Consider the following 13,762-nt stretch of genomic DNA (forward strand, 5'->3'; position numbering starts at 1 on the left):
CTTTTACTGTTGGGAAAACTCCAGTTTTGAGAACACATTAAAATTTTAAAACATTCGTATTTGAATTTACAGTTACACGTTACTTTCAAATAAATTTTCAAATCTATAAAACTGTTGAACTAACAAAACTTTTATTCTCTTTAATTAAAACTTGATAAAATTTTATCCTTTGTCAAAATGGGAAAATAAATTTATATTAAAAATACCCTCGCTCGCACAATATTCTACTTAAGTATATCAAAATGTTTAAACAAAATGGAACATGTAAAAACAAAACTTCTTTTAAAATGACAATATATACACACACGTGGAGCATAACCAAATCCCCTAATCCAACAACTCTCAAATCACAACTCGGAAGTTAGCACGTAAGCCTTCTAATCTGACCTCAAAATCCTATCATACATATTACAACAATAACTAAAGTGCAACCTTATATCCAATACTACTTCCTACGAAATACAAAATTATGATACTACAGACCAATCAATCATAACGTAATCATCAATTCAACACCATCATCACAGAGTATTTGTCTAGCTACCTTTCGGTAACAGTTTCAAAATCATTTAAAATACATTTATCCCAAAGTGACTCGCGAGTTTGTTTCAAAATATTTTCCTCAAAACACTTTATTGATAAAATCCATTTTACCTAATTGTGCGCCAGGGTGATGACATCTCTCATCCCCAAAGAGTTGCATCCAACTCTAATCATTTCTATGCACGTGATGCATGTACTATTATGCATGTATCAATTATTAATTTTCTTTTTATTTAGTGAACATACTCAGTGTTCAATGCAATTTCCTATTCATGACATACAAAAATGCATGTTCATAGTATGTCTGGGCACAATTACGTGATAAAAACATTTCAAATACTTTAGCAAATAAACATTTGAAATCAATTTCTCAATAAACATTTGCTAGACATTACACTCTGTGAGATGTGCACTCGATAGCCTCAAAATATTTCCCAAATTACATACTTGCAACCACCAAATCATATGATACTAACATAACATATCAAAATGACTACACCACTAAATTTCCTTATGCGAAAATAATTTCCAAATTAAACTCAACCAAACTGAAATTATACTTCAATAAAAACGACACATACCAAAATTATCTACGAAACTTACTTTCAGTTTCGGCATCGCGCCGTCCAACATAATAAAAGCACCAGTGTGATAATACATCGATATATCTCCTCGGATCAGAATTTCCAATATCCTTATCTAGGATAATCAGGAACCACCAACCGTTCCAAAGAAATACTTTCCTCATCTTCCATATCAAAACCCAAAGATCTCGACCCATAAACAAAATAATAAAATAAAACATAAGGGCTAAACAAAAGTTCGACTTAAATATCAATACCAATCATCAATGATAAGCCAAAGCAACGCCTATTAGCGACGACCTCATGTGCTATCCGCACAACGAGACAAACAAGATAAAACAACTAACATAGCAAAACTTAACCAATATACGAGACATACTAACACGAACAACACCAACAAGTTATCATTTTCACCTAACCATAAATCACCGAAGCATGCCTCATCCCGCATTTAATCCAAATATCTTTCCATATAACAAATCATAACCATTGAAGGCAACTAACATGTCAGCAAAAGCATTGAGCATGAAACATCCAATTTGATTACTATATAACGACCGACATGGCATACAGAACCCATATAATCTAGTCATATCTCAAATCTCAAAACAAAATATGCCACAACATACTCAGAATCGTTGTAATAAAATCAACATTTGGTATGACATCGATCTAAAGGAAAGCATTTTAAACTCTTTTCAAACCTAAATTAATTCGCAATAGTTTTCGAGTTCTAGTCGAACTCCACAGTTTAAAAATCACTTCTTTAAAAAAAATTATTTACATGAAACAATTGATTAAAATTTCCAAAGTATTTAAATTTAATAAATCATTGAGTTTGCCGAGTCATTACAACTACCAAGCTCAACTCCCACTTTGGGGTGACCCAAGTCAAACCCACAACAACCAATTATAAAACGTATTCAAAGCATTTATAAATTCGGAAAGAAGCATTTAAATAAAATCTCAATTTTCTTTCAAAAATAGGAGCTCACTTAACCCAAGTATTAAACATCAATTCAAAAACTAAAGTGTGAAAAAGGTAAATCACACAACCATTATTTATACACCTAATTCAGCCAACCACAAAAATACCAAACATATGACCAACGACGCTTCAACGTGGACATACCACATCATGGTAAAAAAATAACAACAACAATATTAAATCCTCAAAATGGTGAATCATCTCATAAATATTATTATTTAGAAAATAATCTTTGGTCAATACCAAGCCAACCTAAGATTCTGAAATACGTGAAATTTGTTTTACTTCGAAAATAACCAAAAATCACATTTTTTTTTGAAAGTATTAAAACTAGACTTACCTTCTAATTCTCGTGTTAAAACACCAATCAAATCAAAATTATTTTCTCAATAAAACCAATGCGTGACCAAACAACACGTAGCCACAAATCATGCTTAAACATTTAACACAAAAAAAAAACCTTTGAAAGCAACACAAGGCCAACGCCTAACGTATTCTCTTATGTGTCAACCTATATGGCAACCAATAAATACGGCTAAAGCCAAAGTGTACTCACCAACAAGGAGAGAGCAATCAAATATTCTTGTAATCATTCAAGCATGAGAACAAACAAATAATCACCCAAGGTAAACATCATAAAAGGCACAATAGCTAATAAAACATCACCCATAGTAAACAACATATAAGGCACAACAGCCAACCAAAACGTCACCCGAAGTAAACACCATATAAGGTACAACAGCCAACAAAATATTACCCAAAGTATATCTCATATATGGCACAACGGCCAACAAATCACCCAATGATTAAATAATGAACATTCCAAAGTATAGCATCCGTAACACATAAGACCGACAAACAACACTCCTAAAGGTGAAGGTGGAAAGTTTGAAAACAAATGATGACGTTTCAAAAGACAGGACTTGAATCCTAATTCCGCAGTAGATCCTATGACACAACAACAACTTAACATTCCATAAAACATTAAACACGTAACATGCAAAATGGCCTTGGTTTGAAACCAAAGCTCTGATACCAACTTTGTCACGGCCCAATTTCATGAATCGTGACCGGCGCTAGGGTATGGGTATGGTTGTACCAAAACCCGTAGCAAGCCTTGCGGAAATCAAATAAACGTTTAAACCTGCAGAAAACTGCTCGGGGGCAACCGAGACTCCAACCTAAGTCTAGCAATTTATAATACAGTTCTAATGTAAATAACTTAAGTAGCTGAAAATATTCCACAGCATGCCTTAAATATAATAATAAAATATTCCAGTGTAAATATGCTAATAATAAATAGTCGATCAAATTCGACAATCCCAAAGTGTAATATTGAATGTAACATATAAACTAGTTCTACTGCGGTCTAAGAGTTCGAAAATAGTAACTAGTTTAAATAACATAAAAACCTCCGAGGAATCAAAAGAATCGGAGTGGACCAGCTTTCAAATCATAAACCTGGAAAAATTTGGGAAAACAACGGGGTCAGATATACTGAGATGAGTTCGCAATACTATTTACATTTATTAAGTTTAAAACCCTTAAATCAAAACATTTTTATACTAATATAATATGATTATGAAAAACAGTATTGAAATGATCCCAGCGTAAGTATGACATAGCATACCGATAAACCCAGAGTGGACGGGAACAAATCCTCGTCATATAAATATACCAGCGTAAGCAAGACTTTAGTCTGCCGTTTCCCAGAGTACTTACCGGTGCACACAGTCTCGATACAAGCCTATCGAGTAGCTCGTTTCAATCCAGATCCATAATCCGTAAAAACAGTTCACAAACATTTATAATATTAAAATACGATGCGGTACTTAATAAAGCGGTAAATAGCACTACAAACTCACTGCTTGCTTATCCACGTGATCTTGGCAAACAGCTAACCCTGCGTAGACTCCGAAGCACGAACAATCGACGGGTCTAAAATAATAAATAGGTTAATATCCGTACGACCCCTAACTCTAAGATCACTAGACACCACGTAGGACTAGCACAATTAAATAACCGGATAAATCACAGAGAAACACAATTCTCAAATAAAATATAATACCGTAATTAATTCAAGACTATTGAGTTCTCACCTAAATCCAATCCGAAAATATTATTAAAATAATATTTAATTGATAAATAAAATCAATTCCTCAAATAGTGAGTTAGCCGAGTTTTTCAAAACTACCAAGTTAAACTCACATGTCGGTGACCCAAGTCCAAACCGACCCAACCATAAAACCAGAGTTATAAACCACAGTTTATAATTAATATTAAATAAAATATTAATTAATATCAAAATAGAACTCAATAGCTTGAAACCCCAGTAATTAAATATTACCGGCAAAATATTTTAGTAAAATAATCTAATAACAATTAAAGGCTAAATTATAAATTTAGTCAAATTGGCATGGTAAGTCAAAATCTCTAAAATATTAGATTTGATATAAATATCAAATTCCATTTATAATATTCAAAATAAATAATTTAATTTAAAATCGTTTAAATTATAATAAGTTTAATATTAATTCTAGATTTAAAATATTGATACCTAAAGTAATTTAAAATCATAATTAATAATTTAAGTTGCAAATTTAAAGGTCGAAACTAAATCCGTAGATTAAATCGAAATTAAATAATATGAGTAGTTAGAAAATAAACTTAAAGGATTCAATTTATAAAACAAACTAAATAAGTGACCAAATAAGCAATTTAGCCAACACTCACAATCTGAACAAGAACAGTGCAATGTGTATCTCATGACCAAACTTAGCAAAAAAACAATAAACTGACGTGCACACTATTCACGATTGATTACAGATTATATATATACATGTATATGCACAATTAAAAGAAAGGAAAAATCCAACCCAGTTGATGAGCAAAAAGAAATCAAACTCAGTTGACAAACTAAAATCAAACCTAATATAAAGTAATAAGAAAATGATAGAAAATTATGCCATGTAATTATGTCCACACATCACAATTACCCATAGAAGAAAAAGTGTAATAAATCAATTATAAAATAAACAAAGACTCATAGAAAATCGTGCCATATAATTGTTTCAAACTCAAGCATTACACGTGAAGCCAAGGTACAATAATCCTATTTATAAATCTGAATTGAATTTTGCCCAAACAATAAATCTCAAGAATATGTACCTTTTCAATAAGAATCTGAATCGCACAGTGATGTTTCTCTTTTATTTTTTTGGTGTTTGTTGTACCCAGATAAAAATAATTGAAGTCTTTATATACAGTTAACTAAGTTAGGGTTTCGTTTTAAAAATATACAATTACAAACTTACCCTTCATAAATATTTTATAATTCATATTATTTTTAATTTAAAAAGAATACAAGCTTATTCTTTTTAAATATTTTATTAAAAATTTATTTATTTTTACTCAAAAAATTACACTAATTTCTTTTAAATACACATATTAGAATTAAAATTTCTCTCAACATGCCCAAAACCCCACTGACACATACTGATTTAATTTTAAAGCCAAAGGTACAAAATAAGCCCAAACGACATACCAAAGGTTATGAAAACCAAATCAGGGTTTCAAGGAACCAAACCACCAAGGACCAACACGAAACACATCGAAAAAATCATCGAAACAAGCCGGAAAAACACGGGGTATTACAATATATGGAGCAAAAAATAATGGAAATTATTTTTATATGTGTATGCCTTTTAATTTAAAATCTTACACTTATAGTTCGGAATATTGTACGTGAATTTGGACTATTCGTAAATTATTCAAAAAGTTCCAAAATAAGTCTAAACGAGTCTCATTTATGCACAATAATTCATTTTCATATGATATTAACTTTTTTGTATTTTTAAATTTAAATATATATTATTCTAATTGATTGAATTCCATATAAAAAATACATTAAATATCATGAGCTTTTTAATAATTGTTCTTTATTGTCTATTGAATTCGAATTTATTTAAGTCAAACTATATAGTTCGGATTTCTTTCGAGTTCGAACTTAAACTTAATTATGTTTATCAATTTGCAAAAAATATTTTTGATTGTTTATCTTTATGAGATCGATAAATTTTATTAGAAAAAAAAAATATAGAGAGAGAAAGTTAGAAAACCGGTAATAGTTAATAGAAATAGTGTATTCTTTTTCATATGTGAAATTTAATTATGTGGATTTTTGTTAGTGAACTTGTTGGACGTACATTCAAGAAATGACAATAATTTAAAGATAAATAATAGTTCATGAATCAGGAAGAAAAAAAATGAAGAACTATGGACTAGGTAACCAAAACACATATAGTTGAAGGAGCTTAAAATAGATTTAACCCTATAATTTTTCCTACGTGAAATTCATTTTATAATTTTCTATTAGTTAACGGAGCTTGAGAGGTTGAGTGCACATTATTAACAGACATCCAAAGGGAGATTTAAAATAAAGTTTTTTTTAGTTGAGAAATCAGAAAGAGCAAAAATAAAATGTAGAGACCCGAAGTATAGTTAAAAGACCTAATACTTAAGGCTTTTAAATTCGGAGATGCATGACAACATCCTACTGTAGATAGATGTGGAGGAATCATAACATGTTGTGGAACTGCTATACATAATGGCAATTTGTATTTAAGGATAGGGTTCGATTGTCACCAAATTTGTTGCTAGATAATGAATTATGACCTGAAAAAAAAACATACTCTAATCAAGAAACTTTGACAGCTACGATTATAGTATATACAAAAATTAAATCAAATTGGCAAATTCAGCTCGACATTATTAAAAAAAAAATCAATTTAGTTTGATTTTAAAAGTTAAATAACTCAAATTCACTTTTACTACAAGCCGAACTAAAAAAAACTAATCAGTTGATTCAGTCCCATTCGATTTGAAATACTTTAAATCAGTTTGATATTAAGAAAAAAATCAAATTTTTAATTTGACTAGTTTCGCATTACGTGCTATGCACGTGGCTCGTAACGTAACTCCTCAATGAACATATTAATAAATTTATTATAATTATATCAATTTTTTATTTATAATTAATATTAAATTAGTTAAGAATTTTTATAAAAGTAAATAAATATAATATATTCGGTTATTAAATTTTCTTCTTTTTGTTTTATAATAACCATAATTAAATAATTAATTTAATTTTATTAATAATATCTTTAAAAATAATAAGATAGAAATTTAAATAATAATATATTGACCAAATAAAGTATTTTAATTTTGTAGTTCAATCAAACTAAAAGATAGGTATTCCTATTAATTTGGAGAGAATTTAGCTTTTTTTACATACTAAAATTTGAATTGGAGATAATTTAGCTACCTATTCTAATTAGGACTTTAATTACAATAGTGATTAATTAAATACCTAATTAGTTAATGACTATAAAACCTTTATTTAGTAGTAAACTGAAAAGGATTATTCAGTAAATTTGCTTGTCCCCCCATCCGTGCTTTTATATATAGTATAGATAGATAGATAGATATAGATGGATTAGTTCGGTTCAACTGAATGCAGATTCCTAGCTAGGAATGCCTCTCTAGTGCTTAAAGTTGCTTTGTACTGATGCCCTGAAAACAATAATTGCATATCCATTCTAAGGCCGTTCCCCATTTTAACCCATTCCATGGCATACATAAATTGGTAACATGCTATAATGGGATGTCTTTAATACACCCTGACCACAGAGACAACATTTGGGTTTATCATCTATAAGCAGATGCACTCAGTATGCCCTACACCCATTGGAATCATGGTGGAGCTTTGATGTAACAAGCTACCCAACACATTTCTCATCTGATCATGATTCTGGGCGGCCGCAGAGTTGCATTGCATTCTTCGGGTGTGCAAATACGTTGAAGGACTAAAAGTTCTACTGTTTAGAGACATTTGCTCATAAACATACAACGAAAAAGTTGGATAACCCAGATTACGATTCCATTATGTTATTCACCACATCTAGCTCATCCAATCACAAAATGGGTGAGTGACTGCATACCTTATCAGAAAAGTAAACTCCACGGACGGAACGAGATTCAGCAAGACCTAGAGTTGTGAGAAGGACCTGCTATAATGACCAATGCGTGCGTGCGCGCGCATCCAGGAACAGTACCGACCACATAAACTCTACCAAACTAGCTACGCACTTTCATTTATAACATCACCTAGAAAATGAGCTATTAGAGAACCATTGACTTCATTCTCTCACACTCTTCACCTGTTGAAACAGAAAAAGGAGCATTGTGCTTACTCCTCCGACCCAAGCATACCTCCATACCACCAACAAAACCCTCATCAAACTAGTTAGTTCGACTTAAAATTTGAAGAAACACGAAGAAATTTAATTGTTAATACCTTTTCACATTCCCAGAATGTTTCCCCACCCTCTCACAGTCTGCCTATGAACGCAAGACTGCTCCTCAGTCATCAGAGTATTAAAATGAGTTCCCACCAAGTACCCAGAATAGCCTTTATATTTTTACAGAAGGAACATAACAGCTTATTTGCTTTAAAAAGAGCCAAATAAACACGCATAATACAGCTTTCGCTACCACATACTGATGTAAGATTTCCATATAAGAACAAGGGAGGTCATAATCTTATTACAATTATTACTGTGACCTAGACCTCATTTCTGCAGAGACATCATAGGGAGACTAGTTCCATTATAGTTCAGTCAACTCAGATGTTTCAGGGTGGTTTACTAACTTGATTTTGTATGTTCTATCAGCAACTATTGACACAAGAATCAAATTCACACTTCATTACATTTGACCTATTTGCTAAAGTCCAACTTGCTGTCTCACTGTTAGCATTTGAATCTTGATGATTAGAACTACTAATGCAAATAACTTTGCAAAATGAATTGATTAGCACAATGAAGCATCTTAGATTTCAAGACATTTACACTACAACAGGAAAATACTGTCTACAAACCTTGCCTTTCTATGCGACCAATAAATTGGTTAGAGGGAAACTCAGGTTGCCAGAAAAACTGTCCGTCCACATTTGAGGGAGCCTTACGCTTTCGAATAGTAGGGACCAATTTCTCATCTTCACCCGTTGCAAACCATTTAACTGGTTGGGACTCAAGGGGGTCATTAGTATTCATACTAGAAGGAAAATACAGCTCCTTGTTTTTTCGAAGAGAAAACTCACTACGCCTGCTTTTATCTTGAGACTTGATTGACTCAACATCTTCATTTTTTTGAATTGAACTTCTTCCCATACTCACAGAGGATTCACTAAATAGACCCAATCCCAACCTTAAGGACAAATCACATTGCATCCCGGGTAATTTCTCATGAGTATTACCCAAATCTGCTTGTGAGATTCTCTTGGCAGCAATTTCAGCACTACCACATGTCAAAAAATTCTTAAAAGAACCTATTTCAGCAGGCTGTGCAGCTGATGAGATGATCGGTGTACCGAAAAATACAGTGTTGGAGTTCTTCTCGGGGACTTGGGAAACCAAATGGGGCTGTTCAATGTGATAGTTATTTCCATAATACAAGGGATAAACTGAACCTGATTTCAGTTGCTTGCTAGTTTCCTTCAGCATCAACTGACTACATCCAGGAGGAATATTCTCATAGAGTAAAGGATAACTGCAAGAAGCAGCTACATTACTCGTCTCAGCCAAATGGCAACTAGATTCTGAAATTGGAAGTCTTGAAGTTACTGCCGTGGTGGCTCTTGCAAACTGGCTGCTGGACTGAACTGGCGATAACTGAGAGCATTGCTTATCATTGGTTTTTTCCGAGACGCTATGCGGTGCAGGCATGGGTTCATGCCCCCTCGAGGTGAGGTAAGTCCTGGGATTACAGTGTCGTTGGCTTCTTGAAGCTCTAACTTGAATGCAGCCGAGATTGAGGGCAGCTAAACAAAATTAGGCAAAAACAGACGCATCGATTTAAACATCTCAATCAAATATATTCCAAAATAAATCAAACTGAGGTTAACCCAGTTCACATTATCTCAAGTTAACTACTAAAGTTAATAACTTTGATATAATTGCTGAATAAAAATTAAAAAAGAACACACGCAAACTTAAAAATTCTAACTTGTATCCAGGAAATGTAAGAAGAGAATTAAAATTTACAGGTTCTCCAAAACAAATCCAATACCTTCTATACAAGGAGGCAAAAGTTGCCCAGTTTCAGTGCTCTCATCTCTACGAATAATGATGTTGATAGCATCATTCACTCTGTCCCATAAAGTTTCCAAGTTCATATACTCTGCCTATAATTAACCCAAAAACACATCATTTCAACACCAAATAGCAAAAGATCCAAAGAATCAGTAAATGAAACAAAGATTACCTCAGAGTTAGCTTTAGAATACATGATTTCCTCAGCTTTTAAAACAACAATAGGAAGCTTCTCTTGCCACTCTTTGTTCTTCTTAGTACTTCCACTATGAGTTTCATTGACAACCCTAATCAAACACACAGCACACAATCACAAAATGCAAACAAAACAAAGATCAAGAAATCAAAAAACAAAAAACAAAAAACAAAAAACCCAGTAAAACCTGAAGATTTGTTGAATGATAGAACCTCTCATGGGTTGGTGTCTGTCGCTATGCCAAGCCCTTCTCACACACTCGTACGGTCTCGGCCCTGGCCTCGGCATCTTCTCTTCTGCAACTGCTTCTCTCACACAATACAGAAAAAGAAGAACACTTTAGTATACCCACTACTGATAACTACATGCGTATTGTCAGTTGTTTTATCAGTCTTTCAAATCAAAGAGAATCAACAAAATTATAGAGTTGCTGCAATGGAGGGGGTTTTCTTATATTATTTGTTACAAAAATAAAATGAGAGAGATGGAGAAAAAGTTGCTTTCTTTATTGAACAAAGGATCACTTTCACCCCTAAACTTGCATCAAAATATCAAAAAAAATCCAAAACTGGAAAACCGGATCACTTATACCCTCAACTTGTGTAAACCGGCTCAAAAAGGCCCCTTTGCTGACGTGGCGCCTTAATTGGAGAGTGAAATTAATACAAATTACAATTAACTCTAATTAATCACACTTAAATATTAATTAATCTAATTAAATTTAAATTAAAAAAATAATTTTTTAAAAAAAATAATTTTTTTTCCTCTCTTCAACAGATTGGCCGGAAAAATCTGTTGAAGAAGAACAGACCCATCTGTGAGTCTGTTCACTGTTCATCAACAGTCCCACAGATGGGTCTGTTCAGAACAGACCCAGCGGTGGGTCTGTTCTTGAAGAACAGACCACTGTCGGGTCTGTTCTTTCAAGGACACACCCACCGTCCGGTGGGTCTGTTCCGTTGGCTCCTCGCCAGAGGAGTGTTACTCCTCATGCGAGGAGCAGGTGGGGAGGAGCAGAGCTCCTCCTCACAGAAGAGGAGCAGTTGCTCCTCACAGAAGAGGAGCAGTTGCTCCTCTTCTCAGGCGAGGAGGAGCTCCTCCTCCTCGCCGGAGACCTATTTTCTAAAAAAAATTAATTTGTTTTGTAAAAATTATAAAAAGGTTCTTCATTTTTTTAGTTAATATTGATTTGATATATAAAGTATTAAATAAAAAGAATTTTTATTATTTTTTTAGTTATTTTAAGTTAAAAGAAAAAATTCAAAAAAAAATTAGGACTATTTTAAATCTTTTTATTATAAAAAATCACTTTGTCAACCAAACCACTATTCAAAACCGTAGAATGTACCTCACTCTCTGAGGTTAGAGTAGGGAGGTGGGTTTTTGACTAAAAATACACAAGTTTAGAGTATAAGTGATCCTATTTTTCAGCTTTGGACTTTTTTGATACTTTGACGCATGTTTAGGGGTGAAAGTGATCTTTTGTTCTTTTTTTATTTGTTTGTTTTCTTTCCCTTCTTTATTTTTTTTATTTCCAAAAACTTTTGCCTTAGCCCAATAATTTAGAGTGAGAAGAGTGATTATTACCAAAATATTTCATTAGCTCATTTATTTCGGTGAATCTTATGTTTGGTCATTTCCTACCAAAATCAACAAAATATTAGTAATACTATTAAGAAAGTTCTTTTTGCTTTTCATTTCTATGCAAGTGGTTAGGTCTTAAAAAGTCTCCCTTCATCGAAGAGAGAGTGATTTCATTCATATTCTAACTTTAAAAAACTATAAATGCTTGAATGCAAATTAATGTGCGCCAAATTTTAAAGTCCTTCGGTCATATTTTATTTGACAAAATAATTAAATTACAATAAACAAAGCAAGTTAATATATGGGCTATTAATCAATCATAGCACTCCAACTTATAGCCGAAAAAAAGTGACGGCGGTGAGTGGCGGTTTCCGGTTGAGTAGTTTGATTTAGTTGGATGGATTAGTGATTTTAGTTTTGATTTGGTTGGATAGATGGTTTGTGTTTGATTTGATTAGATAGATGACTTTACATTTAGTTAAATTGCATTAATTTGATTTTTTTTTATAGATTTTAGGAGTATTTTGGTCATTATATGACAAAAGGGATTTACTGATCCATTAAGTAAATTTAGGTGTTTTAGTGGGAGTTTTTAGAATTCAATAGGCTTAGTGATATGTAGCCCTAAATTGGAGTGTCATAGTTGATTAATAGTATAATAAAGGAGATAGAAAATTACTTACATGTCCTTTTATTATCATTATTAACTAATCTTAAAATTTGAAATACTTTACATTGATATGTCATAATAAATTACATAAGGCTATTGTGTAAAATTAGTAAATTAAATTATATTGAAATTCAAAGTTGCATTGAATATTCACTATTTGTCTTGATAAAATTTAATTTCAAAAAAAGACAGAGATGGAAATTTAAAGTAAAGAAACCATAGTTATGTTAATTTTATTAATTAGAATGCGACACCAAAAACTCCATATTTTATCAAATAGTGTGGGACACCAAGGAGTATGTTTAAATCTGCTACTCCATTCGTTCCAATATAGTTGTCCACTTTGAAAAATTGTTTTGTCCCAAAATTCTTGTCCACTTCCAAAAAGTAACAGTTTTAAAACTCAATTTTCTTATTCTACCCCTATTTAAATTCCACTAATTCAATAAATTGAAAGTGAACTCTACATTAAATAAGGGAATAACAAGAGAAGTGGAGAAAAAATTATAAAATCTATGACAATAATTATATTTTCTTAAACTATGTGATAAAGGCAAAATGGACAATTCTATTAGGACGGAGAGAGTATTTTTTATTATATAGTTTCCACATATCATTAACTAATCTCCACGAGCTTAGAGAATTAGTCATATATTAAACAAGCTTTAAAAATTTAAATTTAAATTTAAATTAATTTTATCGATTCGAGTTTTGAGTAGTTCGATTTAGATTTGCTCACACTAGACCTGTCAATTTTAGACACGACACGATTAAATGATACGACACGACACGACACGACACAAAGTTAAACGGGTTTGAGTTTAATGTGGGCTTGGATTATAAACGGGTCAACCCGTTTATGACATGATTAATTTCTTGTTTAAATGGGATATACACGCCTAATCCGTTTAAACACGTTTAAACCTGGTTAACTAGTTTTAATTATATATCGCTTGATGAGGAAGCGATCTCTGAGAAGGCTCCTACAGGAAGCTCTGATTCCGCCCCAAGATTAGCTGATTGGGCCGAGCGGCATGAATTTCTGAG

The 13,762-nt window shown here is 32.2% G+C and overlaps 1 protein-coding gene and 1 long non-coding RNA gene across 5 annotated transcripts; both read right to left on the reverse strand.

The window, feature by feature from the left end:
* Positions 1-3,342: 3,342 nt before the first annotated feature.
* LOC130015312 (uncharacterized) lies at positions 3,343-4,439 on the reverse strand. The gene is made up of 2 exons (XR_008790336.1): positions 3,981-4,439; positions 3,343-3,576 (listed from the first exon to the last, which is right to left on the reverse strand). It is a non-coding gene; the product is annotated as an uncharacterized LOC130015312 (long non-coding RNA).
* A 2,198-nt stretch (positions 4,440-6,637) lies between these two features.
* Positions 6,638-10,933, reverse strand: LOC126665134 (uncharacterized). Of its 4 annotated transcripts, XR_008789907.1 has the most exons (6): positions 10,649-10,933; positions 10,438-10,552; positions 10,243-10,357; positions 9,053-9,994; positions 8,115-8,333; positions 6,680-6,789 (listed from the first exon to the last, which is right to left on the reverse strand). XR_008789907.1 is itself a non-coding variant. In XM_050357840.2 (5 exons), the coding sequence occupies exons 1-5, from the start codon at positions 10,747-10,749 to the stop codon at positions 6,713-6,715; spliced, it is 1,350 nt and encodes a 449-aa protein (XP_050213797.1). In that variant the 5' UTR covers positions 10,750-10,933; the 3' UTR covers positions 6,638-6,712. The 4 variants fall into 4 exon arrangements, 3 of the variants coding, with proteins under 3 accessions (XP_050213797.1, XP_050213800.1, XP_055960297.1); XM_050357840.2 differs by lacking the exon at positions 8,115-8,333 and having other exon boundaries at positions 6,638-6,789; XM_050357843.1 differs by lacking the exon at positions 6,680-6,789 and having other exon boundaries at positions 7,755-8,333.
* Between the last annotated feature and the right edge of the window lie 2,829 nt (positions 10,934-13,762).

Source organism: Mercurialis annua, linkage group LG1-X (genome assembly GCF_937616625.2).
Source record: "Mercurialis annua linkage group LG1-X, ddMerAnnu1.2, whole genome shotgun sequence".
NCBI lineage: Eukaryota > Viridiplantae > Streptophyta > Magnoliopsida > Malpighiales > Euphorbiaceae > Mercurialis > Mercurialis annua.

Bases quoted from the DNA above. Each gene is read 5' to 3' on its own strand.
- LOC126665134 (XM_056104322.1), bottom strand. From the start codon at position 10,749: ATGCCGAGGCCAGGGCCGAGACCGTACGAGTGTGTGAGAAGGGCTTGG. The intron at 10,358-10,437 runs GTAATCTTTGTT...GGTTAATTATAG, and splicing joins ATTCTAAAGCTAACTCTGAG to GCAGAGTATATGAACTTGGA. The intron at 8,585-9,052 runs GTTTGTAGACAG...AAAAATATAAAG, and splicing joins TGGTCGCATAGAAAGGCAAG to GCTATTCTGGGTACTTGGTG.